The sequence below is a fragment of the Curcuma longa genome, chromosome 1 (assembly GCF_044706935.1).
Source record: "Curcuma longa cultivar G26 ecotype Majalengka, Jawa Barat chromosome 1, ITB_CL_G26_1.1, whole genome shotgun sequence".
NCBI lineage: Eukaryota > Viridiplantae > Streptophyta > Magnoliopsida > Zingiberales > Zingiberaceae > Curcuma > Curcuma longa.
In genome coordinates, this window is record NC_133861.1 from 20,255,184 (window position 1) to 20,280,635 (window position 25,452).

The 25,452-nt window shown below is 36.1% G+C and overlaps 3 protein-coding genes across 3 annotated transcripts; all 3 read right to left on the bottom strand.

Moving 5' to 3' along the window:
- Positions 1-156: 156 nt before the first annotated feature.
- LOC141829063 (CLP protease regulatory subunit CLPX1, mitochondrial-like) lies at positions 157-12,482 on the bottom strand. Its single transcript, XM_074716489.1, has 15 exons — positions 11,673-12,482; positions 9,828-9,889; positions 9,268-9,368; positions 9,077-9,160; positions 8,377-8,423; positions 5,706-5,780; positions 5,555-5,632; positions 4,672-4,725; positions 3,648-3,718; positions 3,447-3,546; positions 3,125-3,229; positions 2,705-2,767; positions 2,495-2,617; positions 1,376-1,519; positions 157-552 (listed from the first exon to the last, which is right to left on the bottom strand). Exons 1-15 carry the CDS (start codon positions 12,480-12,482, stop codon positions 481-483), a joined length of 1,989 nt encoding a protein of 662 aa, XP_074572590.1. The 3' UTR covers positions 157-480.
- Positions 12,483-13,089: 607 nt separating this feature from the next.
- LOC141822506 (uncharacterized) lies at positions 13,090-16,379 on the bottom strand. Its single transcript, XM_074709955.1, has 6 exons — positions 16,074-16,379; positions 15,919-15,994; positions 15,631-15,761; positions 15,466-15,536; positions 14,379-14,460; positions 13,090-13,635 (listed from the first exon to the last, which is right to left on the bottom strand). Exons 1-6 carry the CDS (start codon positions 16,377-16,379, stop codon positions 13,615-13,617), a joined length of 687 nt encoding a protein of 228 aa, XP_074566056.1. The 3' UTR covers positions 13,090-13,614.
- Positions 16,380-18,088: 1,709 nt separating this feature from the next.
- Positions 18,089-24,978, bottom strand: LOC141822495 (guanosine nucleotide diphosphate dissociation inhibitor 2-like). Its single transcript, XM_074709948.1, has 13 exons — positions 24,811-24,978; positions 23,619-23,681; positions 23,404-23,487; positions 21,262-21,369; positions 20,979-21,151; positions 20,455-20,566; positions 19,880-19,960; positions 19,735-19,797; positions 19,489-19,590; positions 19,153-19,277; positions 18,850-19,060; positions 18,697-18,771; positions 18,089-18,339 (listed from the first exon to the last, which is right to left on the bottom strand). The coding sequence occupies exons 1-13, from the start codon at positions 24,895-24,897 to the stop codon at positions 18,286-18,288; spliced, it is 1,338 nt and encodes a 445-aa protein (XP_074566049.1). The 5' UTR covers positions 24,898-24,978; the 3' UTR covers positions 18,089-18,285.
- Between the last annotated feature and the right edge of the window lie 474 nt (positions 24,979-25,452).

Below are 25,452 nucleotides of genomic sequence, written 5' to 3' on the forward strand. Positions count from 1 at the left end.
GGGAGAAAATGAATCATCACCTTCCATTCCATCTGCCTCGCTGTTTGAGTTTTGTGCAAGCATTTATAATCAGACGCTACCGCACTGAGCCTTTCCATATATATTTTTTCCAATTTAGTTCATTCATAAAAGAATCGAATGCCTGCTGTTGAAGCATGATGTTTCAGGTTTAGATAAATGACACAGATTAAGTACAAATCAGAAGAAAGCATTGCCCGATGAAAATAAATGCTTGTTTACAACAATAAATGACAATTACAAGTACATTATATTCTAATCTCTTTGGATGTTGAGTCAGAGTCTTCACCTTGTGGTTGTCTCTCCGAGTGGCTACTACTTTGCCTGCTATTTAAATTTATGATTTCCATGTCTTTGGAAAATCTGGCTTCAAGAATATCCTCTACTGAGTAATAAATGTGATTATTTTGTCTGCTCAAGTAATGGTTTATTTAACCAGTTAGTAAAGATGATCAAGAGAAGCTATAGGGTGGCAGCTCCAGATGCTAGCTCAGATTCACCCTCCATTTCACTCTCCGAGTGGTCATTCTTTTCCTGCAGAGTGTCAATAAAGGAAAGTACGGTTAAGTGCATATTGGCTGCTCATGTAATGAGCAATGGTGTCGCGGTAGGAATCCAGGCACCCGCGATTCGATCCCCAACTACGGCGTATTTATAGGTTAAAAGATGCATATTGGCTGTAGGAAACTTCGTGCCACACCAGTAATGAGCTTAAGAGGGAAGAAAATAAATAGATGATGGTGGTGGTGATGTTGGTGTTTGCCGGCAGTCAGATCACTGGAGATGTCCAGCAGTTGACCAGCTTTGGTCTACGACCACCTTTAGCCAAGCAGCAGTGGAGCTTCCTCTTTTTCCTTCTTCAATCTGTCTGGTTTTAGACAGATTGATTTTGGTGAAAAAGAGAAAGATCAAGATCTTCAATTATTTTCTTCCGCCACTCAAGTCAAATAAATATATTATTTTGTTTTGGTTTCTCTCTCCCTGCGTATTTGAGTTCTTCCTCTCCGACTGAATACACCCTAAAAGTGTCCAGTGTAAATTGCTCTAGATGAGACTATCCTATATAATAATAACTTATAAGCTGAAGAAGGTTGAAAATTCTACCGCAATGGCTTCTGTAAGATTTAGTTCCATCCAAGATTGCTTGAGTAGAAATGTTTTAGTTAGGATCAAACGGGAAAAGTTTTAATAAGTAAAACGAATGCTTAATAAAACCAAAGGTTTTGTACGTGGTTGTTTGTTTTAACATAAGTAACATTATATAAAAAAAAAGGATTGCTATGCAGTTAATAAATGCTAAGCATCATGCATTCTCGAGGCATGATTTAATGAGGTAAAAAATCAATGCCAACGTTACCTTATTCTGGGAAAGGTAGCGCTCTAGTGCTCCATTTCCTCGTAGAATTTTTACTCCGGACCCTGGCCTGTCGAGGGAGCCAATTGCTTCTTCATCCACCACAACTGCATCAATTCTATCCTTTCCGATCTTCACATCTGGAATCTAAATCCAAGTGCCAAAAAAAAAAACAAAGGTTATTAGAGAATATGGCCGTGCATCCATGCCAAGTCTCTTAGTTCTGGATTTAGAATGACACCCTCTAGAAGCTGAGAAAATAAGGTTAAAGAAAACATGATACAGTTGGGGATGTTTTGTGAAAAGTTATTTGCAATGTAACTTGTCATGGAGCACTCCCTCTCATATAGTCATGCTGGACAAGGCTCAATCTCAAAAATAATTTTGGATATGTAATTCTGGAACATGCAAAAGTTTAAATAGCAGGTTCTTGGTTAAAATTAGGCCTGTGTCAGATGAGCCTATTAGCAAGAGGTCAAATGGTACTTAAACAAGGAATAAGTAGAAAGCATATAACTGGAAAAAGAACTAGATCATCAAGGAATCTTGTGCAAGTTTTATATTGAAGATGAGTGGAAAAAGGTCTAATGCATTTAAAAACCACAAACTAGATGTTGGTACTGTAATCTAAAAATGAAATGCAAAACAGTAATTTTGAATGCTATGTTGGCAATGCAAGGTGTGGGTTGCTTCATACTTTCTTTCAACTCATTATTGGCTAATCAACTCAAAATGGGCCATGCTCCACAGCTAATAGTATCAAGAACTTCCAACTTAGCCCCCACGGGCGGGGTCAGCTGGTCAGGGCGTGGTTGCTTGCAGAATGAGGTGAGTGGTTCGAAGGTCCAGGGTAGCATTTGCGATAACATCAATCTCTGCCCTGTTCAAAGCCTTCGGCCACCACGTCCTGGCCGGTCCCGCATTCACCGTGATTTACTCCCCCTCATATAGGTTGGCGGTCCAACCTTTTGCAGAAAGAACTTCCAACTTAAATCTCTCTAAAAGAAGTTTCTCTCAGTGAGAAAATATCCTTCTATAAGGTTCATGCTGGTAACTTGTATAACGAGCCATAAATTTCAGTTATACAAAAAGATAATTATGACTAGTTGAAATTCAGCATACCTCGTACATCGCTTCTGTAAGAACACTTTCCAGAATGGCTCTTAAACCTCGGGAACCAGTATTTTTGGTCATTGCCTTTTTTGCAATCAGCCTAAGAGCAGCATCAGTGAAATGCAGTTTTACCTGTGAGGTAATGTGATATAATTTGATACTCAAAACAGGTTCTGAACAAATGAAGAATGAACTACGAGAAATATATAGATTACTTACATTGTTCAAATCAAAGGTTTTCTTGTACTGTTTCCCAAGTGCATTCTTAGGCTTTGTTAAAACCTGTAGTTGACATTCTTGGTCAGTTGATTTCCCTATTGATGAATGAAGTAAATCTATAACAAGCTCAAGGTAGCACCTTTTATGTAGGATGATAAATTCCAGAAATTGATCGATTACATAATTCAACCGATTTACTTAGAACTCATTGTTAGGCAACTCCATGATACCAAACTCACATAATATATTAGGATATTTTATTATCTACAGCTCACCTGATCAGAAACTAAAGAAATGCTACTCCTATAGCCATTTACAGTGGAACTGTAAAGGAAACATAAATGTTGACACAGCACAAACTGAATGTACTGAGCAAAAGGGAAATAAAGTGGAAGAAACATGATAGATATTTTATCTTACCTGAACAAGTTGGTCTTCATTTAGCGATGACAAACTAACAATAACTGGAAATCTCCCAACGAATTCTGGGATGAGACCATATGATATAAGGTCTCCACTTTCAACCTTTCAAGAAAATATACATTAGCTCTCTTAGTTTTAATATATATATATATATATATATATATATATATATATATATATATATATATATATACACCATAAAACTATGCAAAAATAGGTACTAGTTTTGTGAAGAGCAATAGTTTGACCAATTATGTTTATGATTCATGCAAAACTTTTTCTTAGAAGTTCATCCAGCTAGCTAGCACTTGGAACTTACCAATTCTATCAATGACGATGCCACTGCAGAATTTGTATGTTCACCACCTCTCAAGCTAGCACGTACTGGTGCACCAAATCCTATTGACGAATCTTGACGTCTGTGACATATTAAAATGTAAGGTTGTACTCATACTCCTTGACAAGCAAGAATATATAGGGAATACTGCTGGAGGTATCTAAGATCAGGAAATTATTTTACCTATCTGAAATAGTCTTTTCCAAATCAACAAAAGCACCACCACATATGAAAAGTATATCTTTGGTATTTATCTGCATAGAATTTTCAAAAATATATCAAAGTAATGGAATGAAGTGATTTTATTTTTATTTTTTTAAATGTAAAGCTGTAGAAGTTGAAGTATACATCAAATAGTTCATGCAATATGCTATACTGGGAAAATTTGCAGTGAGACCAAAACATCTATCGTGGTCCACATATTAATTGACAGCTTCACTTGTACATCCTAAAATTTCCTTTGGTATTTAAGGCTGCATTTGATTGAGTATTAGGCAAGGTTAAAACAGAATTAATGGTTTAACATGCCAAATCTTCTAGAGCAAATTAAGGATCAAGCCAACAAGTTCAAAAGAGTTTAGAATGATTGAAGATAAAAAGTGTCTTTCCTTTTCTTTGCTAACACAGATAATCCACTTAGCAGGATAGCAATTAAAATAAGGGGTAAAAGTTAGCCTATAAAACCTGGCCTCTCTGACCCAGGAATGCAACAAAAGAATCGCTTTATGGTACTTTTGATCAACGGTCATAATTCTTACCTTAAATATTGTGGGGAATAATCAACTTATATTGAATTAGTGAAAATTAATCGATCACCCTTGCAACTCATTGTGATGCATTTTACCCCAAAGAAAGTGCAGATTTTGCTTACAGTTCTAACTCCAACAATAGTTTAAACTTTTAAAACTTTTCTTTCAAGCAACATTTGACTAACTTGAATGGAACAAATTATTCATTAACCTATTGTTAAATTATGCTTACAAGAAACTACACATATCTATCATTAAACTATTTTAAATATCATTCACATAATCTGCATTTTCTCAAATGAATGCATGCATCACTGAAGAATGTTTCCCAGTAAACCATCATCAACTACAAATAGCAAAAAGTTTGAAAATTATAACACAATGTGCAGAGAACCACTGAAAACTTAAAAGGCTCCAAGTGCATATAGCTAAAGTATTTGACAACAAATTCTAAATACCTGTATACCCTCGCGAGATTGTCTCCTAGATCCTTTATCAGGTACATTGACTATCTGAATGATATAGGAAACTTGGTTAAAAAGCCTGGACGAATTCCTCAGTATGAGGTTCACCCCTAACATGCAAGCAATGATAGTACAATTAAATTTAAACCATTCCTAGAGGACAAGAATTTGTTCAAAAATTATAGAGAGGTGAACGAGTAGAAAATAGTATAATCTATCAGAGAGAGTTGGAAAATTATTTGGTTCTAGAAGATTAGGACACATTTGGTTTTAAAAAAAACACTATTTAACATGAATGCTCCAAAGAAAACCAAAAAATAGTTTATAGAGATAATGTATACTTAATATATTGAACCTAAGGTTTCAAAAACATACGTGGTACGTGGTTAGTGAATATGTGATATGCAAGGCACATGCAGTGAGTGTTAAAATATTAAAAATAGTTATATTGATAATAGAAGTATTTACCATCTGTTTAAACTAACACTTACAAGTTACAAGCTACTAAATAAGTTAGATTACAATTTCAAAGGCAATTTGGTTTAGTTTGAATTAGTTTAAATGAAAGAGACAAGATTTTTTTAATTGCATGTATAGACAGCATATGCGATGGTTATGTGAACTCAAGCGAGGGTTGTTTAAAACAATGTTTGTGCGGCTCAAGCAAGGGCTTCTTAAAATGATGATTTGGTCATTATCTGACTCTTGCAACAAATCTTAGACAAATCCTAATTACATTATAAACCAATAAATCCATGCTTCAGCAATGTCAGAAATAATCGTAGTGAAATATCTCTTCAGACATGTCCATGCCACCTTCTATAAGTAGAAAGAAGATAAATATAGAACTAAAAAATCACAATAATCTGCGACTTACAGTTCCTTCTAGCATCTTGAGTAATGCTTGTTGAACACCTTCTCCAGAAACATCTCTGCTGATGTTTAGACTCTCAGACTGCAGTATCGAGTTTAGATAAATATTGATACCATATTGGCTATGATGAATAATGATTTAACCAAATAAAGACCTTCTTAGTAATTTTATCAATTTCATCAATGTAGACAATGCCTTGTTGAGCTGCTTGCACATTGAAATTTGCTACCTAGACAAAATCACACACACAAAAAATAGAGCATTTATACACAAGTTGAAGCTATTAAAAGAATGCCATTGGACCATAATGAAAACTAGACATGAAAAGGCAGTATCTCAAGCTAACTCAATTTGAAGGGATACATAAAGAAGTGAAGCGTTGAATCCCAAGGGACACAATGCTAAATTGATCCATGCTCATGAGTGGAAGTCTAGAAGATCACATATAGTTGGAAATGAACCAACAAGCTACTTAAACAACTTTTTAATATGTACTTTTATACATGGTTTAAAATTCCATACCATGATGAGAGAAATGGGCAGAATTTATCATTCTGCCCGTCGCTTGACACTGTGGGCTACAATGGAATCTTGGTGACCTCCGTGGAGGCGCCGCAATCTTGTATTTTTTTCTACTTCTTTTTTAAAAAGTATTTTATTATTTTATTTTTTTAATATTTAGGTTAATTTTTTAAATTTTAATTAATATATTTTATATTTAAAAAATATTAAAACCATATCAGCACGGCATGATACGGTACCAAAATCGTATCGTTTCGATCATAAACAGAAACTCTGATATAGGTCGAGATTTTAAACCATGCTTTTATCTGTGTGGTAATTCAACCATTAAAATTTTTGCAAAGCAACCTTATAAAATGTTTAGTGAGAAATGATGGTAAATGGAGGATCACATATGTTGATAGATGGCAATGAAACAAGTGTTTCTTAAACAGAACTTTCCAAGATAGTCTTTTTGGTGTAACTTTATCTGTGGTATTACAGTAACTGAAACTTTTTGCACAAGATTGTATAAGGCAATTCATAGTGAAGCATTTAGTGGAAAGGTACATAATTACAATTCATGATAATGTTCTTGAATCATAAACCAATGTATCGAACATACTAGGACAGATATATCTGCCAGAAAAATTTTGTTAAATTTGCTTATATGCCCAATTATGTCAGAAGAAAACTGCTAGAGCATGACCCTGTTAGAACAAATAGTTTAGACCGACAGAGGATGATGATAAGCCATTAAGCCATCAGTTATTATGTTGAGTTAAATGTGGACATAATATTCCATTTCTATTGAATAATATTTCTCCACCAGTTCACTTCAGAGTGGTCCAAACGTTCTAATTCTTGGATGTCCCAGTTAGAAATGGCAGATTGTAGTTTGATGTACCAATCTGTCCTCTCCTATCCTCCTGCATGCATGTTCCCTTCCATCACATCCCATGGTGCTTTATTTTCCCCTCACTTTACAGATTGTGTTTCTTTATCAGCAGCATTCTCAAGCATGAAAACCCCCCCATAGGGAGAGAGCTTCAAGGCATCCATTACGCAAGACAAATTTCCTCCCTACTTCTATAACAGATCTACTATGAATCCAGTGTTATTCCTCCAGCAATGTTTCCTCTGTTGTGCAATCACTGGCTGACTTTCCTCAGCTAATGCACTCACCTTTTCTCCTCTAGAATTCTACCCTCCTTTACCATGACATGTCACATTTCCTGTTGGCCACCACCAATTTTTTTTATCCTCTCAACTAACACATCATTTCAGCCTCCTATCTCCTGCCTCTTGCTTGACATTGTACCATTAAAGTCTCTCAACCTTTGCACCAATGTGGCATCTTCTCTATGCTTGGCATTAACAATAACTATTTATGGGACACTTTTTCTTAGTAGTAGTTTGTGTAATTGTGTTTGGATTAATATATATGTTCCAACTTAGATGGTGATTGTGATATATATATTTGATCACGTTAAATTTGATTGGATAACCTGTTATCCCAAAAGTTTAAGCTGCTTTCACACACACACACACACACACACAAGTAGTGACTAACGACCTTAAAGTACAAGGTGGAGTTGTTAGGGTACAGAGGTCAAAGGCAGCCAAATCTTAGTAACTGGTACATTCTCATGGGCATTCGATTATTTTGACGAAAGTTCACTCAGTTCCTTGAAACCAAAACACACCAATCCTTGCAGCCAAAGAAGGAACATCAATTTGGACAATATTTTAGGACATTAGATAATCAGCTAAATCATGGGGAAAGTATGGAGATAATAAAATTTATCAATAATTTTAGGTTTAGTGCAAATAAACACAAAGAGACTCTTATGCTTGTTTCCTCCTGTTATAGCTCTTCATATACAAAGCATAGCCCTCTCCTTGAACCTTTTACATAAATTTTTAAAATGCTCAAAGAAACCATGAGCACGCTAAATTGTCAACTTTGTTGAGCAAACTTATCATCAAATCAGGTGATATTGCAATCGGAAATAAAAAAGATACATAATTTTGGGACCATGAATAACAAAACTAGAAGATAAAAGAACAATTGCCAGTTATAAATATTAGAATTTAGCATCATAACAATCATTATAGTAGCTAAAAAGTAAAACAAGAGGACTTTTGAAGTAATTGTATATGCTTTTTTTACAGCTACTAGTCCATACACTAATAAATAATTTTAAATTTTCTAATAATATCATGATTTCAGCTGATTTATACTAATTTTATGCAACAAGGAATCATGGTGGGACAAATATTTTGCACTAATATAACTGTCTATGGGTAATCCAAAATCATACCATTAGTAACTTGTACAAAATTGACTCAACATCTTCTCCAACATAACCTGCCTGCAAGACATTTCACCAAATTCAGTTTCTAGCAAACAAGGTGAAAACCCTCAGTAAGAAAATATGTGTGCATTTCACTTAGTCAAATACTATACATGATAAATAAATCAAACTGATAAAGACATTTGTTTTCCACTAGTTAATCCATTGTTTTCTAGTCATTTCAAAGAATGTTACAATTGAGAAATATATGACAGTGATGTAGTGTTCCTGGGTGAACCACATTGATACTCACACATGTGAACTGGACAGGCAGCTCCATGGAAATTCAATACTATTTTCAACAGTTCACGATATCAGCTCATCGACTCATTTAGTTTTACATATTTAGGCAAGGCCACTTAATTTAATGGTTTGATGCAAGTAAACAAAATGTAATTGTTATGGTATCATAAGAAGTAATTCTTTCAAGATATGGCATAAATGAGAAATGAGAATTACCAGGATAAGTGAACCCAAAAGATTTAGTTTCTGTTAGCATTTTACACTAAAATTCAATTAAGTTGTCTGAACCAAAATAGAAAAATGTATTTTGGATAAGAAACAGAAGACTAATTTCAAAAATACTTCAAAGATGGTCATTAAATGTGCTACAAGAAATTACTGTATTTTGAATGCATGAGTGGAACAGTAAGCTAAGGAAATGAACCTGCCTGTGTTAAACTAGTTGCATCAGCCATAACAAATGGAACATTAACAAACCGGGCCAATGTTTTTGCCAGTAGAGTTTTTCCTGTTTTAGTCATTATGTTGATCAGAAGTGGAATATGACATATGGGCTCAATTAAACCTATCTATAGCATTTAAAATCTATTTGAAATAAAATAAAATATATATTACCTGATCCTGTTGGTCCCATCAACAGAACATTGCTTTTCTCAAGCTCCACATCATCATGGGGATTTTTTTCTGCCTCAACATTTTCAGAATCAGCCCCTGAACTGGAAATGGAACCAGGAAATTTAGTTCATAAAAATTCATCGAAATTAAAAATCGCCTTTTGTGACATATGGAAAAGATAAAGAACTATAATAATTATAAACTACTTCATTTAAAACAATTATTGCGACTTGGCAGATTATCATCACAAATGTTAACCAAATACAAGTGATATGTGCATCTGATTGATTAATTAATATGCAGTCTTACATGGCCTTTGATTGTTAAATAGAGCCATGTGGACAAAGTTGCATATTAACTGATAACTACAATTATTCCACTCTAAAAGCTAGTGTATATAATTGTTACAATTCTTAATTTTGGTATATTTCATTACAAAGTAAACCTCAAATTTTAATCTTTTTAGAAGTGAACCCTTCAAATGTACTTAATTCATGCCGATGGACACTTTCTATAGAAGCAAAAAGTCCAACTGTGAATTACTGGAATGGTAATCTAACCCTTTCTTTGGAGATGCTTGACTGATTCTTTTGTAATGGTTGTAAACAGCCACAGATAGTGCCTGCATTTAACTTTAACAGGCTTCAAAATCAAATAAATATTTGAAATAACCAACTTTGATGAAACAGTCAAACATTAAAATTTCAATAATGAGAATAAGACAATTTCAATTTTAGGTTCTCAAAATTATTATGTACACTACAAATATTGAGTCACATAAAAGACTACAAGCATAATGAACAAATTCAATTACTAGCTACCAAAGAACATATTTTGACTAGCTTATTATTATTGAAAAGAAACACCATGAAAAATCTGATATGGAGAAGACTCAAATTTATGCAATTTAAATATGCAAAAATGTGGAAAGTTTTAAATGTGCAAGGTCTAGACAAGAAAAATTAGAGACAAATGGAACTTAGCAAGATAAGTACATGCAAGAAAAAAATGTAGTACATTGTCTCAATATAAAGCTTCACAAGCCACAAATTCCAGGCTCATTGTACTGGAACTCAAAGAAGGAACCATCATAAATATTGCCCTAATTCCTGCATAGGGGAACTTGCCTCAACAGAGCAGCACAAATGCAAAGCATTGTCATTATATATAAATTCAGATGAAAGCAAATCATTATTTATGTCCATATTGATTAAAAAAGCTTCATCTTCTTGTTGGAGATTTTATGCTAAATTTGTAGGTAACTTGAAACAATGAGATCAAGTAAGACCAATGAGAGTAAAATGATCTAAACCAGAATGAACTGAGTGCAATACTGCTGATTGATGTGTACAGAGAAAAGCATAATTCAGCAAAATATAACAGTTATGTTTATGGTTCTGATTCTGTTCTTAGCCATGACAGGTCAAAGAGTAGAAAAATTCAAGAAATTGAGATTCAGAATTTTGAGATTGAGTTCGCTCTAATTTAATTGTTGTGGTTTTCACCCATTATCAGAGATCTGTTCTTTTTTAGCCTCAGTTCTTGAAAGTTGTCTACTTTAGTTCTAGTATCAACTACCCAACAGTGATTTTCGATGCAGACACTGAATTGGGTCATTCTTACTGATATTCTGTTCTCCATTCTTACTGCTGTGCCATAACAGAGAGAATGACAACTTACTAGCTAGCTGATACTACAAATCAAGCTTGGGCCTATAATACCTAATGTCTCTTTCTATCCATGCAAAACTAACAGAGAACAAGACTCTCATAGCATATATAACAAGAATATGCACCTTTCATTATTGGAAAGTTCTCAGTAAGTAGCAGCGTGTTCAGAAAGTCCAATTGAGAATCTGAGATAATTCTCATGACCTGAAAAGTAAAGGATTATCTTCCACTAAGCCAATCGACAAGTGTTATCCACCCATCTCTTGCCCAACTTTTAAATGGTTGCAATTTTCATGCAAATTTTTTAACTGAAATTCAGTCTAACTGAATAAGATGCTTGTTGGTCAGCCAGTGAAGAGAGCTGGCAGGATAGGTTTGTCCTACATGTTTTCTGTGGTGCCAGGATATTGCACAAATTTGTATCCTCCATTAAGAATATGGATTATTTTCTCAGAAATGTGTCCTGTTTTATTAGGGGTGCAAATGCTCCTATAGATTGTTTCTTAAATTGATACAAAATGATAACTTGTTTAGTTTGGATACACAGAAGATGATGTCCAAACACATGAATGTAAGGTCAGCTTTTGGACAAGTCTAATGGATCATTCACTAATTTTGCATATTATCATGGCATGGATCATTATTTAGCATGTAGAACAGAGAATACAAAGTACTACAGCAGCGACAGAATGAATACTTTTCTTAACTAAGGGTTAAAATCAAGAAAAAAGCTACCTTTTTAGCACGTTCCTGCCCAATTACGAACTTGTCGAGCCCTTTGCAGATCTCCTTGGGCGTTGGCAAATCTTTCCCCAGATTGGATCCTCCCCAAGCCTCCTTGCTCTCGCCACCCAAAACCACAGATCCCGCGCCTCTACCACCTCTTCCATGCTTCTTTGAGCGTCCTAATTCCAGATGAGGTTGAGGCAACGGCGGCCCTGGTGGCGTGTGAATCGCCAGTTCTTTCCCCCCTGGACGCGTTGGTGGCCCCGGGAGGCCCGGCATTGGTGGCCAAAGTTCCGGAGGATCCCCGCCGTACATGGCCCGCAGCATATCCCAGAACGAGGCCTTGATCCGGTTACCCTCTTCCTCTCCTGCGCCACTATCACCTCCCCCCTTCTCCTCCCCCGCTACCCTCCCTATCTCCACAAAGCTGCCCTGAAGCGGCACGAGCCGATTCGGCCTGAAATAGAAGGCGGACCGGCAGCTAGGGCACAGGTTGATAGCCTGATAACCCCCTCCGCGACCACCGGTCCCGGCCAATACAGCTGGCGGAGGCGACGCCGGAGATTGCGAGGAGAAAAGGACCTCCATGTGCTTCGAGCAGCGGGGGCAATTGGCCTCCGCTCGGATCCGCCGAACTTGAGGCGCTTCAGGACCACCGCCACCGGCGCCAGCGTCGTCCGATCTGCGGCGGATTTGGCAGAGGAGTTCGCGGCGGCGAGAGGCTGCCACGCCGAGTGGATCTCCCGAGCGGGCGGTGGAGATCCGGCGGCCGACGGAGGCGGCCGCCCGCAGTTTGGACCGGAAGAGGATTGCGGACATCGAGTTAATTATCCGAGGAAAAGGACAGATGGGAAGAAACTTATATAGCTGGGAAGGAGGAGGAGGAAGAGGAGGAAGCGGCTCGTCTCTTCTCTCCTTTTCGAGGGTGTGGTGGTCCGGCGGAGTCGCATTGGCTTATCAAAGGGAAGCAGGCGTCCGATGAGGAGAGACGGTAGTTAACGGTTAAGTTGGTCTGCGGCCGCGATGAGTTCGCGTGAGTAAGAAGGATGGTGGATTGTGGTCAAAGTCAAAGTCAACTTTTCAATTTAGATTGCGATCCAGGTCGGATCCGAATGGTAGAGGCCCTCATTAACGAAGAATTTCGGGGTTTTTTTACCGATATATAACGGTTGAATAATTCATATATAATACTTAATTTTACTTTTTAATCAAAATTTAAAATAACATCTAAACTACTACCTTCTATCCATTCCATCAAAATATCTTAGACCGCTCGATATTTTATCAAAATTGACTTAGATTTTAAAGACACTTAATTTTATCATTTCATAGTAAAATAAAATGATAACACTTTTATTTATCAAAATGAAATTGAAAATTATCCATCAAAATGCACCTGATGTTTCTGATCGAACCCATCCAAAAAACCATTGACTAGTCGAAAACAATGAAGAAGTAGAGCCAATTTGATAACCAAAATTTCAAATTTCACAGCCCCTTGCTTTTGTTCTTCAATCTCCAAGTCTCCAGCCCACTTTTCTTTGGAAAACCCTAGCAACATGGGGCTCTCACTCTTGGGATGCCTTCCGGATTGCAGTAACCATCTGCTTGATTTATCTATCACCTACATTTCTTGTTTGGTTGCACTGCCGTCAATGAATTACATAGAAAGTGCAAACCTAATTTCTTATCACCAATGTGGGCATCAAGTCATAGTTTGGAAATAAGCATTCAACACTTCTTATTTTAGATGATATTCATGAATCCTACACCTAGTTGATAACAAAGATGGCAGCTTGTTTGCATTAACAGACTTGTTTCTGAACCAAAGGGAAGAACATGGGAAAAGGATTTTTGATGAGGGATAAGATGAAAATTACTAGAGGTGTTTAAACAAGATAAGTGTAATATAATGCTGATGCGTTAATCGCCACCGACCTTATAGAATTGGCTACTTGAGAGGCTTCAGCCCCTGCAAAGGAATAGTGTTTTCAGATACAGATTGCAAATCTAGGAAAAGCTGATAGACTGCAGATTGAACTGAGTTTTTTTTTTTCTGCATGAAGTTAATTGAACTAATACCTTAACCAAGACACTTAAAAATATATTAATAGAGAGTAATATGCTTGTGAAATCAACAAAAACACTAACCAGTGAAAATGATTCAAATGAAATTACACAATTGAAAATTGACAAAAACGAAATAACTGGGTCAATATAGGTTAGTTTATAGAACTCAATCTAGGAATAAATCTAAGGATGACTTTAGTAGCACAACTTTGTTCTGTGAGCCGATATTATAAATGTGAGCCAAATATTGTGTCTTATCTATTGTCTTAACCTTAAATGAACAGAGAAGGTTAATAGTTTTCTTATAATTTCAGAAAAGCATGTGCTTAATCTTTAGCTCCATTTTTCACACTAATCTAGCCATCTGATTATTCTCTATGCAAGGGGACTGATATAAATGATCACATTCCTCTCCATCTATTAGGTTAAGCTTTTAATGAAGTGAAAGAGCTTAGATTTAAAACACTAGTGCAGGAACAAGCTGTGTGCTAGCTCCTCTTCAACGTTCTTATTGTTTGTGAATGAATGGAATGTCATGATTTACTGGGACACAAACAGCATTACATGATGCAGCTTCTCAAGCCAAGATTTTGTCGAAGCATCAAGTCTAGAGAAAGAAATAAGGTTGGAACATGGACAAATTACCTTGGCTGTTCTTAATTCATTCACTGCAATTCTAAGGGAATCATCTGACAGCAACAACCTTGATAAGGCACCAGTGCTCAACCTGAAATTTAAAATTAAGGTGTTGAGGAGATATGCAATAGTTTGATTCACAGGATGCTACAATAAAGAATGTTACTAAAGGTATGATCTTTTTGGATAAATCAATTTTCTGATAGTTCTTCCTTAAAATTTTCAAACAAACTTATTGATAAAGGGACACAAAATAAATACTAGATCAAGGAATGAAGGGTACAGACTGTTTTTCTTTTCATGTACATGTAAGATGAACTCAGACCTGGATGGTATTAAAAAATAAAAAAGTTCAGATCTAGGAGTAGCAAAACAAAGGACAACTTCAAGATATTCATTGGATTAGACCATTCAATCTGATGTGCATAAACAACATAGAAAGGAGACTGTTTCCAATCAGTTCACTCAACTGTAGAATGCAAGATGATGTCAAATAGAAAATGATTATAACAGAGTGGAAGGAAAACCAAGTAATTGGATCAGACGTGAAAAACAGATTGATTCAAAGAACAGTTTTTGTCTTCAAAGAACAAGGCTAACCAAGGCAGAATTCAACCATACCTTTTATCTTAGTTTGTTCAAGGAAACCCATCAATCCTTCTTTCGAACAAACCAACAAGCAAACAAATTGTTTTCCTAATCTGGAAGTCATATCTTAACTTCTAGTTGCAGATATCTAGAAAGTAACATCTAAATGAAGACGAACCATGTCACAATGTAACAAGTGCACTCAATACAAACCATTCATGGAATTAGTAGAAAAAGAATACCTTAGCAAGCAATAGTAACATAAAAAGAATGAAAATAACTCAGTGTACGTGAACTTGAATCCAGATAAAAATTAATTGCAATATCAATTATATCTGTTATAAATAAGGAAAAAGAGTATCTTTGCTTGCAATCTTCCATCAGTAAGTATTAAGGCTTAAAAATTTAAAGTATGGAACGTAAATAATCCACAAAAATTCCTCATGCACTAAAATTATAAAGAAGCTAACAAAATGTGGAATCCAATTGGAAGACGCAAGGGAAATACCCCAGTACTTTTGCTGTTTCTGAAACAGATCCTTCTACAGCATATATTAGATCTAACAGAGCTTGCATTCCCTGTTGAACAAAGAAATTTTTTTAATGTTTTCTAAATAATGGCTTCCAAAATCCACCATTAGTAAAAGATAGCAGTTGCAGTAGTCGTTCATACAACAGCAAACTTAGGATTGTTTGGACCGATCTGAGGACCAACATCTTTTCCCCTAATAGCTGACTTTGCAGGCAGGATCTGAAGAAGCTCGTAAGGAGGTGTATATCCTTCCAAGTCTATTGCCTTCCTGACTAATTTAAGAAAAAGGATACTTCAACCGGAAGACCATATGATATATATCACATAAGAATATATGCTAGCCCAATCCATTCAAATCTTTGTAGAATGATTCAAATTTGAATTATAGTTAAGCAAGTTCCCTAAAGGGAATAATTTTTGGAACGTAACCTTTGAGAGCCAACTTAGTACGCAACCGAGTAAGCGCCATTGCTCGATTCTTGTGCTGAGATCGCTCCTCTGCAGCCTACAAAATTCCAACTTTATCATCATATGATGCTAAACGGCTAAGATTGACTCCCCAGGAGGTCTAGGGTATGCGAGACCTGGGCCATGACGCCAGTTGGGCGGTGGCAGAGGCGAACTGCAGACTCACGCTTGTTCCGATGCTGACCTCCGGGCCCTGATGACTTGAAGGTGTCCACGTCGCACTGCGCCATGAGATCGTCATCGGAGAGATCGAGATAGTTGGCGGCGGCGGCAGGAGAGGAGGAGGAAGAGAAGAAGGGCAAAGTGGGAGCAGGACGGGGCAGAAAGGTATGCGGGAGCCGGAGGAAAGAGTGAGGGGAGGATGAAGGTTTGAGGTTGAGAGAAGGGAAGAAGGGAGTCCATCTCAAGAGCGCTCGAGCCATCGAACAATAACAACGAAAGCCGCAACGAAAGAAGAAACGCAAGAGGGTGGTCAAAATCAATTTTGACTTTTGGATGCGAAGATTCCCTAACTTGTGCATTTTCATCTCTAAATTTGATATATGCATTTTTACCCTATGCATAAGTGAAATTCGCTATCTCAACCGTCTCATCATATATGATCGATTTCGTCGAGATTAAAAAGGTGGAATCCGCCAAAACGGCCCCACGAGTTGATTTTATTGTCCGACTTCATCGAAATTCGAAATTGTCCTCTTCTACAACTCTGTTCCATCGTAATCAACTCAACTATGCCCGAAGGCTACATTTTTACCCTCTTCTGCAAAAAGGTGGAATCCGCCACCTTAGCGGCCTCACACGGTCGACCCCACGACCATCTGTGAGGAGGTAAATCGAGAAACTGCAGTTGATCACGTACATTTTACCCTCTTTTTCTGCAAAGGTGGAATCCACCACCTTAGCGGCCCCACACGGTCGGCCCCATGATCATCTGTGAAGAGGTAAATCAAGAAACTGCAGTTGGTAACGACGCAGGAGAATATTGCGTGGCTTCGCCAAGAACACATTTTTACCCTCAAACTATGTCAATATAGTGATAAAAAGCAACATTATAGTGTTTCTAGGTACTTTCGTAAATTCATCAATCATTATCTCGGGGGCGACATTGACAGATGCTTGGGATAAACATTATCATCTTTTGCCACATTAATCATTATCTAAGCCTTGAGATATAATACAGTGGTAAGAGGCAAAGTGTTTTCCTCTAAGTAATTAAGGTTTAAAATCCATACAACGTATGTATGTGGCGTTTGAATAACTAGTGATGTTGAGATATCATGTCAAGAGTATTCTCACTTCTTAAATTTATTTGAGTGAACAAAATATAAGATTGAACCGTCCACTTAAGATTAGTTTGTGTAAGTTGAATATCTAATAAAAAAATGATCATTATCTCGAACCCCTACGATATAGTGCGGTGGTAAAAAGAAATTAGTGATGCTCTTAAAATCTACATGGCACATGCATGTGCTGTTTAAATAATTAATGATGCTGAGAACTTCACGTCAAGAAATGTCATTTGGTTTTATTTCCTAAGCGGGATACTTAGTGTATTAAAAAAAATGATCATTAACCTAAAATGCTAAATTGCAAAAGTGATATAGTTTTTTGAAAAATCCAGGGTAACTTATAACCGTTTAAATTTTGAAAAAGATCAGTAAACTTGGGCAAAGTGAAATTTTTCCGTGACTTGTCTGTTCACTCTGCAAATTTTGTGTTGCCTGAATTTATTTTTCTATAATATTTTCTAGAATTTAATATAATATACAGTTTTTAAAATCAAATTTAATGCTAACCAATCCATACGATTGTTAACAAAATTGAAACAAACAATAAAATTAAATTACATGAATTACCAGTCGATTTAAATTTAATTAAATTGGTCGTAAGAAGTGTGAGAGCCTTAGTTAAATCTCACGTTATTAGCCTGCGACTGCTGAGAGACGAATAGACTGTTATTAATTATAGCAAGCATTTTGTATTCCTTATAATAATTTAATTAACATTAAAATGAGCACAAGAAGATAAACTATTTACTGTTTCATTTACCTTTTTTTCGAAAACGTATTTAATTAAGAAGAGATATATTTTTTTAAAAAACTAATGAACCAAAAGCACAAGGCATGGCTGGTATATCAAACCATCGAGTGATTAGTACCTTAAAGATTGCAAAAAGTCTCCAACCGTTTGAGCAGTTAAACAGCCATTCATCTTGCATGTCATAATCCAACCCAAATGACACGGCAGAGCTTGGAGAACACAGATTATAGCAAACATCTGAGGGGAAATAGAGCTCGATTAAGTTACGGCATACACCAGAGGAAGTTGTCAATATTCTTCAGCAGCACTAGCAGCACTGAGATCGACGCTGAGATCAAGAGACTGCAGGGAAAAACAACATGTTAAGAATGTGTTCGAGGTCAAGAAAAGGACTCCTGAAGAACTGAGGACATTGACTACAAGGCGGGTGATGAAACATCATGAAGTACTGGATAGGAATTGCAGAACACAATCTCTATATGTTAAGCTGCTAACAATGCAAGTCTAGAAAGTAACTGCTAACAAAATGATGCAAGACAGGAGCAACATTCTTCATAAAATGGGGTAAAATTCTAAGCACGGTTACTCCTTTTTGATTGTGGTAGTTACCGCGCATTAGGTGATCATCTATAGCATGAAGTATTTAAATACTAAATACTACTAGGCCGATGAGATTGTGACACCTGGCAAAAGATTTACCTTTCCGGTGATCATGTTATACATGGAAAGCACATCCATGACAGTGGACTCGAAATGGGTTGAAGCATCGTAACTCTGAGAATGATTGAAGTTGTTAGAAGGTCAAAAACATAAAGGAATCGAAAAACTAGGAAATGCATCATGGATACTTACAGTTGAGATAAAGCAATTATCCAGTGACGGTTCGTTGACAGGTTCATATCTATCATAAGTTTCAAAAAACAACTCGTCTACTGGTCCAAGAAGGTCGATACCAGGCTTTAGTTCCAACTCAGGCCGATCGGTCTCAGGTTCTGTTGAGACAAATGCGATAAACTTCCCTTTGGGGGCAACGTTGTGAGAGTAAGAACAACAAAAGAGATACCTGCCAAACCACAAATGAAGATCATAAAATATTCAAGATAGTTAGCTTGGAAGTAATTCAATGTCTATGGTATATGCTCTCCAAGGACTCACATGTCAGACTTGCGTCCAAGTTGTTTCTGCGGCAATATAACTTGTGCTGAATGAGACTCGTCCGTATTTGGTATAGGATGACTCATAATAGCAATTGCCCTTGCAACCTTCCCCACCTTCCTAACCTATTAATTGAAAAATCGTTAGCAAGGAGGTATTCATCATTGAAATTTCTCCAAGCAAACTATCATATTACAACTAGGCACAGCAGCAAGAGCAATTATTTATCAAAGAAAATTGACACTTTGCAATTGTTACCAAAGTAACAGTTCATGTTGAAGAAAATATCAAATGTAATATTAGTTCTACGTCCATGTGAATAAACAAGAACTCTACCTTGTTTGGTAAGTAGGAAGGATCACAGACAACTTTCTTGCATCGAGCTGTTTCCCCTTCAGAAGTTACACCACAAGCTTTTCCTTCAAGATCAAATTCAACCTGTATTAAGTCAAGCAATATTAGACATAAATAACATAATGCAACAAAAAGTAAGCAACAGCATGGAATTGATAAGCAACAAAAATTTTGTTTCTCTGACTTCAAAGTTATTGATTCTGTAATAGTTATGCAGTGACAACAAACCTTGCATTCTGGTTTATTCAACATGTATGTCCCACCGTAAACTGCACTAAGGCGTGCAAAAGCCTGTAATTCCAGAAGAAAAAAAAAAAACTCACTGGATCAGAAATATATACCTTATAACATAACTGAGAATTAAATGACCAACCTGAGGTAGCTCTCCTAGTCCATATAAAGGATAGATATATGGCGAACCACCTTGGAACCGTGCTAGGGACTCTGCATACAGCTATCACAGAAAGAGGCCAAAATTTAAAACTAGAAACAAATCCCAGCAACATAACCAAAAAAACAGAGCAAGCCAGTCTGATTGTTAATCACTATTTCCCACTCAAACAAGAAAGACAACTAGTGTGTATTTGTATAGACATAGAAAGGGTATTATTAACATTGGTTGGTAATTTTAGCATTTTCGAAATGTTGTGTTTCTAATTTATTTATTTATTTATTTTGACCATCTAACAAGTATATGTTGATCAAACAAATTTGCTTTGAAACTCCAAGTGTTTGGTTACTGCTCAGCTAAAGGATGGATAAATGAATTTGTTACCATAAAGTTTGACAGAAGACAGGTATCTTGCTGCATTCCATTTAATAATTCAGAGAGTAGACTTTTAAATGTTGAAAATAGTAAGGGATCCACTATCAGGAAATTAACGGAATTAAAAATAGAATTGAAATCTGAAAGAACTCCATATAGTGGTTGTTGCATAAAACATTTACCTTCATCCTCTTCACAGTATCAAGTGCAGGTTCATACAGATACCGATCATCTCGATGAAGGGCCAAGGCATGGCCAATGAAGTCAATTGTGTTGTCATCCAAACCATATTTTCTAAACAACATAAATAAAGTCGGAGTTAATTATTATTTCCTAGTATAAGAGTAGGTCGAATGATAGGAACAGATATCTACCTAGTGCTTGCTTAAACTCCAACTTATCTTTCAATCAGATCATATATCTATGTTACAAAGAAATAAATAGCAATAATTTACAAAAAAAGTAAAATCCAGCAGATTGGATTATTCTGAGTCTTAGACATAATTGTAACTTTTGCAAGTGCCTACTTGATTACAGTTGTCTTGGCCAGAAAAGTATGAAGAAATGTGAAGGATAATGAACATAGTAATGCATGCTACCAAAAAATGACCTTAATTTTGTGCATGCACATGATATAAAAATTTGTTAATGAAAAACAGCAACTTCCTAGGTGGAACTTAATTAATAGCAATAACAAGACACTCACGAAATGAGTTCCTTTGTAGTCACTCTAGTAAGGTCTAATCCTTCATGAGTTGTTGGATCATTCTCGTCATAGTCTTGGACATATATAAAGAACTTCCGAGCTCGACGCTTCTCAAACAATCCCATTAATGGCGACCTTAGTGCCTCCATATCAGTGGCAGGAACCTTGTGAATCTATTCCAATTAAAACAGAACAAAAAATGGATATAAGCATTACCATGTGCTAATAATTGTGACAAATACAACCAAGTAATGGAAGCAAACAGCAAAGAAGATGAAAGTACCTTTCCTTTATTAAAGACATAGCTCCCATCAACGGCTTTGAAAGATAAATATTTTGTCACATCAGTATGTATAAGTGTACGTACCAAAGTACCATTAGCCATCATAAACTAGACATTCAATATAATTCATAAGTTAGTTTAGAGGTCAACAAAACAAGACATATCACCAAGCATATTTAACCACCAAAATTACTTAATTGCCTGCCTCCTATAGAGTTTAACCTACTGGAGTTAAATTAACTTGCAAAACTAGCCTAGGCTGCCATTAGATAATATTCAAGATCTTTAACCATGTTGCAAATTTCCATCTAATACGGTCATGTAGCTTTACAGAGATACATACTGTTGAGATACTCATCAAAAGTGAAGTATGCAATAGCATAGCACCTGTAGATAGGGATACTAAAATCAAGGCGTGCTACATATATACAGAGATTATGGAAAAGCTTAACACCTCGTATTTGATTTTTCTTTTTCCAAGTCTTTTATCTATACGGTTTATATATCTTTGAGACTTGGCACAGTAAAAACTAGCGAAACTTAATGGAATTACCTGATAAATTGATCCAATACAACAGCCTACCTCCATTTAGCTTCCAATATAATTTCAGCACTTGGACCATAGAAAAGGATATCCTTGAATTTTTTTCAGCGGATATCATGCAAGAATTTTTAATTCTCAAATAACTCTTGGAATATAATTTTAACAACTAGCTCCTGATAAGAAATTTACCTAAAAATTGTTTTCTTCGTAGAGCAAGTTCCTCCAGTTTATGATTACCCTAGTTAAGAAGACATTTCGCAAAGATAATGTAGATTAGGCTCAGTCTGCATAGGCTTCGCCTATACAGGACAGGGAGAATTGGAGAAGAGGAATTCTGAAAGAGAAACAGAACAGGGAGAAAATGGAAGATTATCATTGCAAATAATCATAGTTGAATATCATAACCTAGCTGTCACATAGATACTCCAATATAAAGACTCATTGCTTGCTAAAAGCCCCATGACTGTCTTGCTTGATGCTTTGCCATGTGAATGTGTATAAATATCATATGTTTTAGATTGGAGCATGTACAATGAAATTAAAATGCACAAGAAAAGTTTATCTTGTTCATGTTTCACCATGTAGAAGATCAATTACCTTATTAACATGAGCTCTACTTCTTGTGCATCTACTTTATTATTATTTTTAATTAGGAGGTAAGAGCCTAGGTGACACACACTCTCCTAATGCTTCTTATGAGGCATTAACTATGAGGACACTCAGTTAAAACCATTCACCTGGTATGCCTGAAGGAAACATGAAACTATATTCCACACTCCATTTTCACTTGCCTTCTGAATCATATCACATATTCACATTTGCTTTTGAACCTCCTTCAACCTTAATCCCTTTGCAAGGAGACATCAGGTGTTAGAAAAGTAAAAAATTACTAACTATTTAGAGACTTGAGATTGTGTGATTGAGGATGAGGATAATGGAGCTACTGGCTTCTCCACATGATCACAAACAGAAGTGCACAATGGGATTCATAAGTTAGTGTGACTCAATTGATTAGCCAACAAGGCCATACCGAATTTTTATTGATGAGAAGGCAGGAAAGAACTTGAAGGTTAGCAAGGCCAAATCTACATTTGGAAATGGCATCCAGTAATTAAGATGCAGACAGAAGTCACGGGAGAAGAGGATTCCAGCAAGTCAAATATGTAAAGGAGGAGGAGCATGATGACAGAAGCTGGAAGCAAGAAAGGAATGGGAAAATTTCAAGTTTGCTTTAACTTTCATGATTTGGCATCATAATGCAGACCCCTAACAGTAAAAGATATCTTCAAAGACAAGACCTTAAGCATTCATCGAGTATATAGTAGTATGCATATGCATTCTCCCAGATTATCTTATAACAGATAAGACTCTAAAATAAGTAGGAATAGAAATTAATGGATACATGAAAAATTAGCTTCTAGCTACAGTTTAAATAGCTATCCATACAGATTGATTTTAGCTTCAATAGAGTGAATTTTTTCTAGTTATTAAATGACCAACGCCTTCCACTAAAGACAGCGTTTGTGCACCTCTACACTACAGAAACTTGTTTCTTTAAAAACAGGAAAAAGGAAAAACAAGTGAATAAAGAAGTAAACCTTTGGAATCATGTCAACATTGTAATCCCTGCTAAGCCCTAGATTTGCTGGAGGCTTATCACTACCCCTGAACCTTTTCCAGAGCTGCAGAAAGGAAAGGAAGATTATTGTGCTTAGCAAGACGTAACAAACATAATACCCTCATTCTAGTACTTCATGGAGATAATGTTCACGAAGTAACTAAAACACCTAGCGGGAGTAGAGTTTACTCTTGCCTGAATAAGATTGAGGGAGCTTGATTCCCCTCCATAGTAATCATTCCTATCCATGTGTAGGACCTGTCAACATGGAAGCACACTTAAGATTGAAATTATATAAACCACACAAGAGGTTCATAGATGACTTAGTCATACAGGAAAAATACCAACAAATGACAAACTTTCCCAGGGATTTATGCCTAAAATGAAGAATCAGCATTAAGAAGAAAATTAAAAAACTAATTTAAATTTACATTTCTATGACCATTCCATTATTCCCAGAATCAAATATGTCATTCATGTATGAAAGAACTAAAAACTGAGATTCACATATTTGTAGAAATTGTAAAGAAACTTTTTGTAGACTGGTTAATCAAGGATGAAGGTCCTCAATGCACGCTACAAGCAACCAAAGAAGCTTTTTGGAAGAGAACACAGCCTACTTATGTTCATCCAACAATCTCTGTTTGGAATTAGACCAAGGATATTCACGAAGACAAAGGCAACCATATCTGATATTATAAAAGTAACAGATTATGTCAAAAAAAAAAGGGGGCAAGGTTACAGTTTTTTTATCACATAGATCAAATTGGATAATTATAAATTAAAAAAAAAAAACAAACCCGAATTTGACAAAATGCCATATCTTTCATGTCTCAGCACTAAATTCCCATTCGGGACCCTTCAAAGGAATTTTTCTGATAATAAACCAGTTACCTAAAGTCAGAAAAGGTAAGCGAAACTCAGGTCAAAAGTTATGCACCCAACATAACTAGAGAGTAAAAAACATCTAGAATCAAAAATTAAGCAAGCAATTTCATCTATCAAGCAACATCTGGAAGAACCACAGGAAATATAAAAGAACAGCCCCTCAATGATCCAATGAAGATGACCTAGAATTTCAATCGGGCTATTAAGTCAAATAAGTAAACAAAGTCCAGATCAGGTAAATACGCAACCCACTCGGCATATAGGGTCAAGATCCAACCTTTCTATCCAAATCCAACTACTAAACCACACCAAAGCAACAATCAAGCACCGACAACTTCATTCAATCTGAAACCCGAATAAAGCCTACAAGACCATGAAAACACCAAGCTCAACTTTTGATCACGAGGCTGCTCCCTTAGCTACTTCGTGAGCAAACATACAGATCGAATCAAACCCCTAAGCATCGCGTAGGATCGAGCAAAGGGAGGCGAGAGTAAACCTTGAGGCCATCGACGGAGAGAAGGCCGCTAAGGATGCATTCCTTGAGGCCGGTACCGAGGACGATGACGTCGTATTCTTCATCCATGGCGAGGACAACAGGAGAAGGGTACGAAGATCTATGGGGATGCAGGAAAGACCACCAGGAAGAAGAGGCAGGCGAATGATGCCATGTTTACTAGTCAAGTAAGCTATATATTATTGCCGGAAGTAGAGAGGTGGACTCCCGCAAGAAGTTTCTTTTTATTATTATTTAATAATTAATAATAATACAAGGGCAATTGTATTACTAATTAGCCTAATAAAATTATATGGTGATGTTTAATTTTAAATTCTCTCTCCACTTACTTACAATAGAATAATCCAGATCGTCTCTTTTTGGAAGCGCAATCAAAGGATGTTAATCTTCTATTTTAAAATCGTTGGTGCACTTCTCGATTTTGTGGAAAATATGTTGCGAAAACTCATCTCTCTAAAATTATATTGTGATGTTTAAATTTTGATTCTCTCTCCACTTACTTACAATAGAATAATTCTGTCTCTTCTCTATTTTTTTTTTCCTTCTTTCTTTTTATTTCTCTTCAAATCTTATAATAACATCCACAACGCTCACAGCCACAATAGTTTGAACGATGTGTTATTT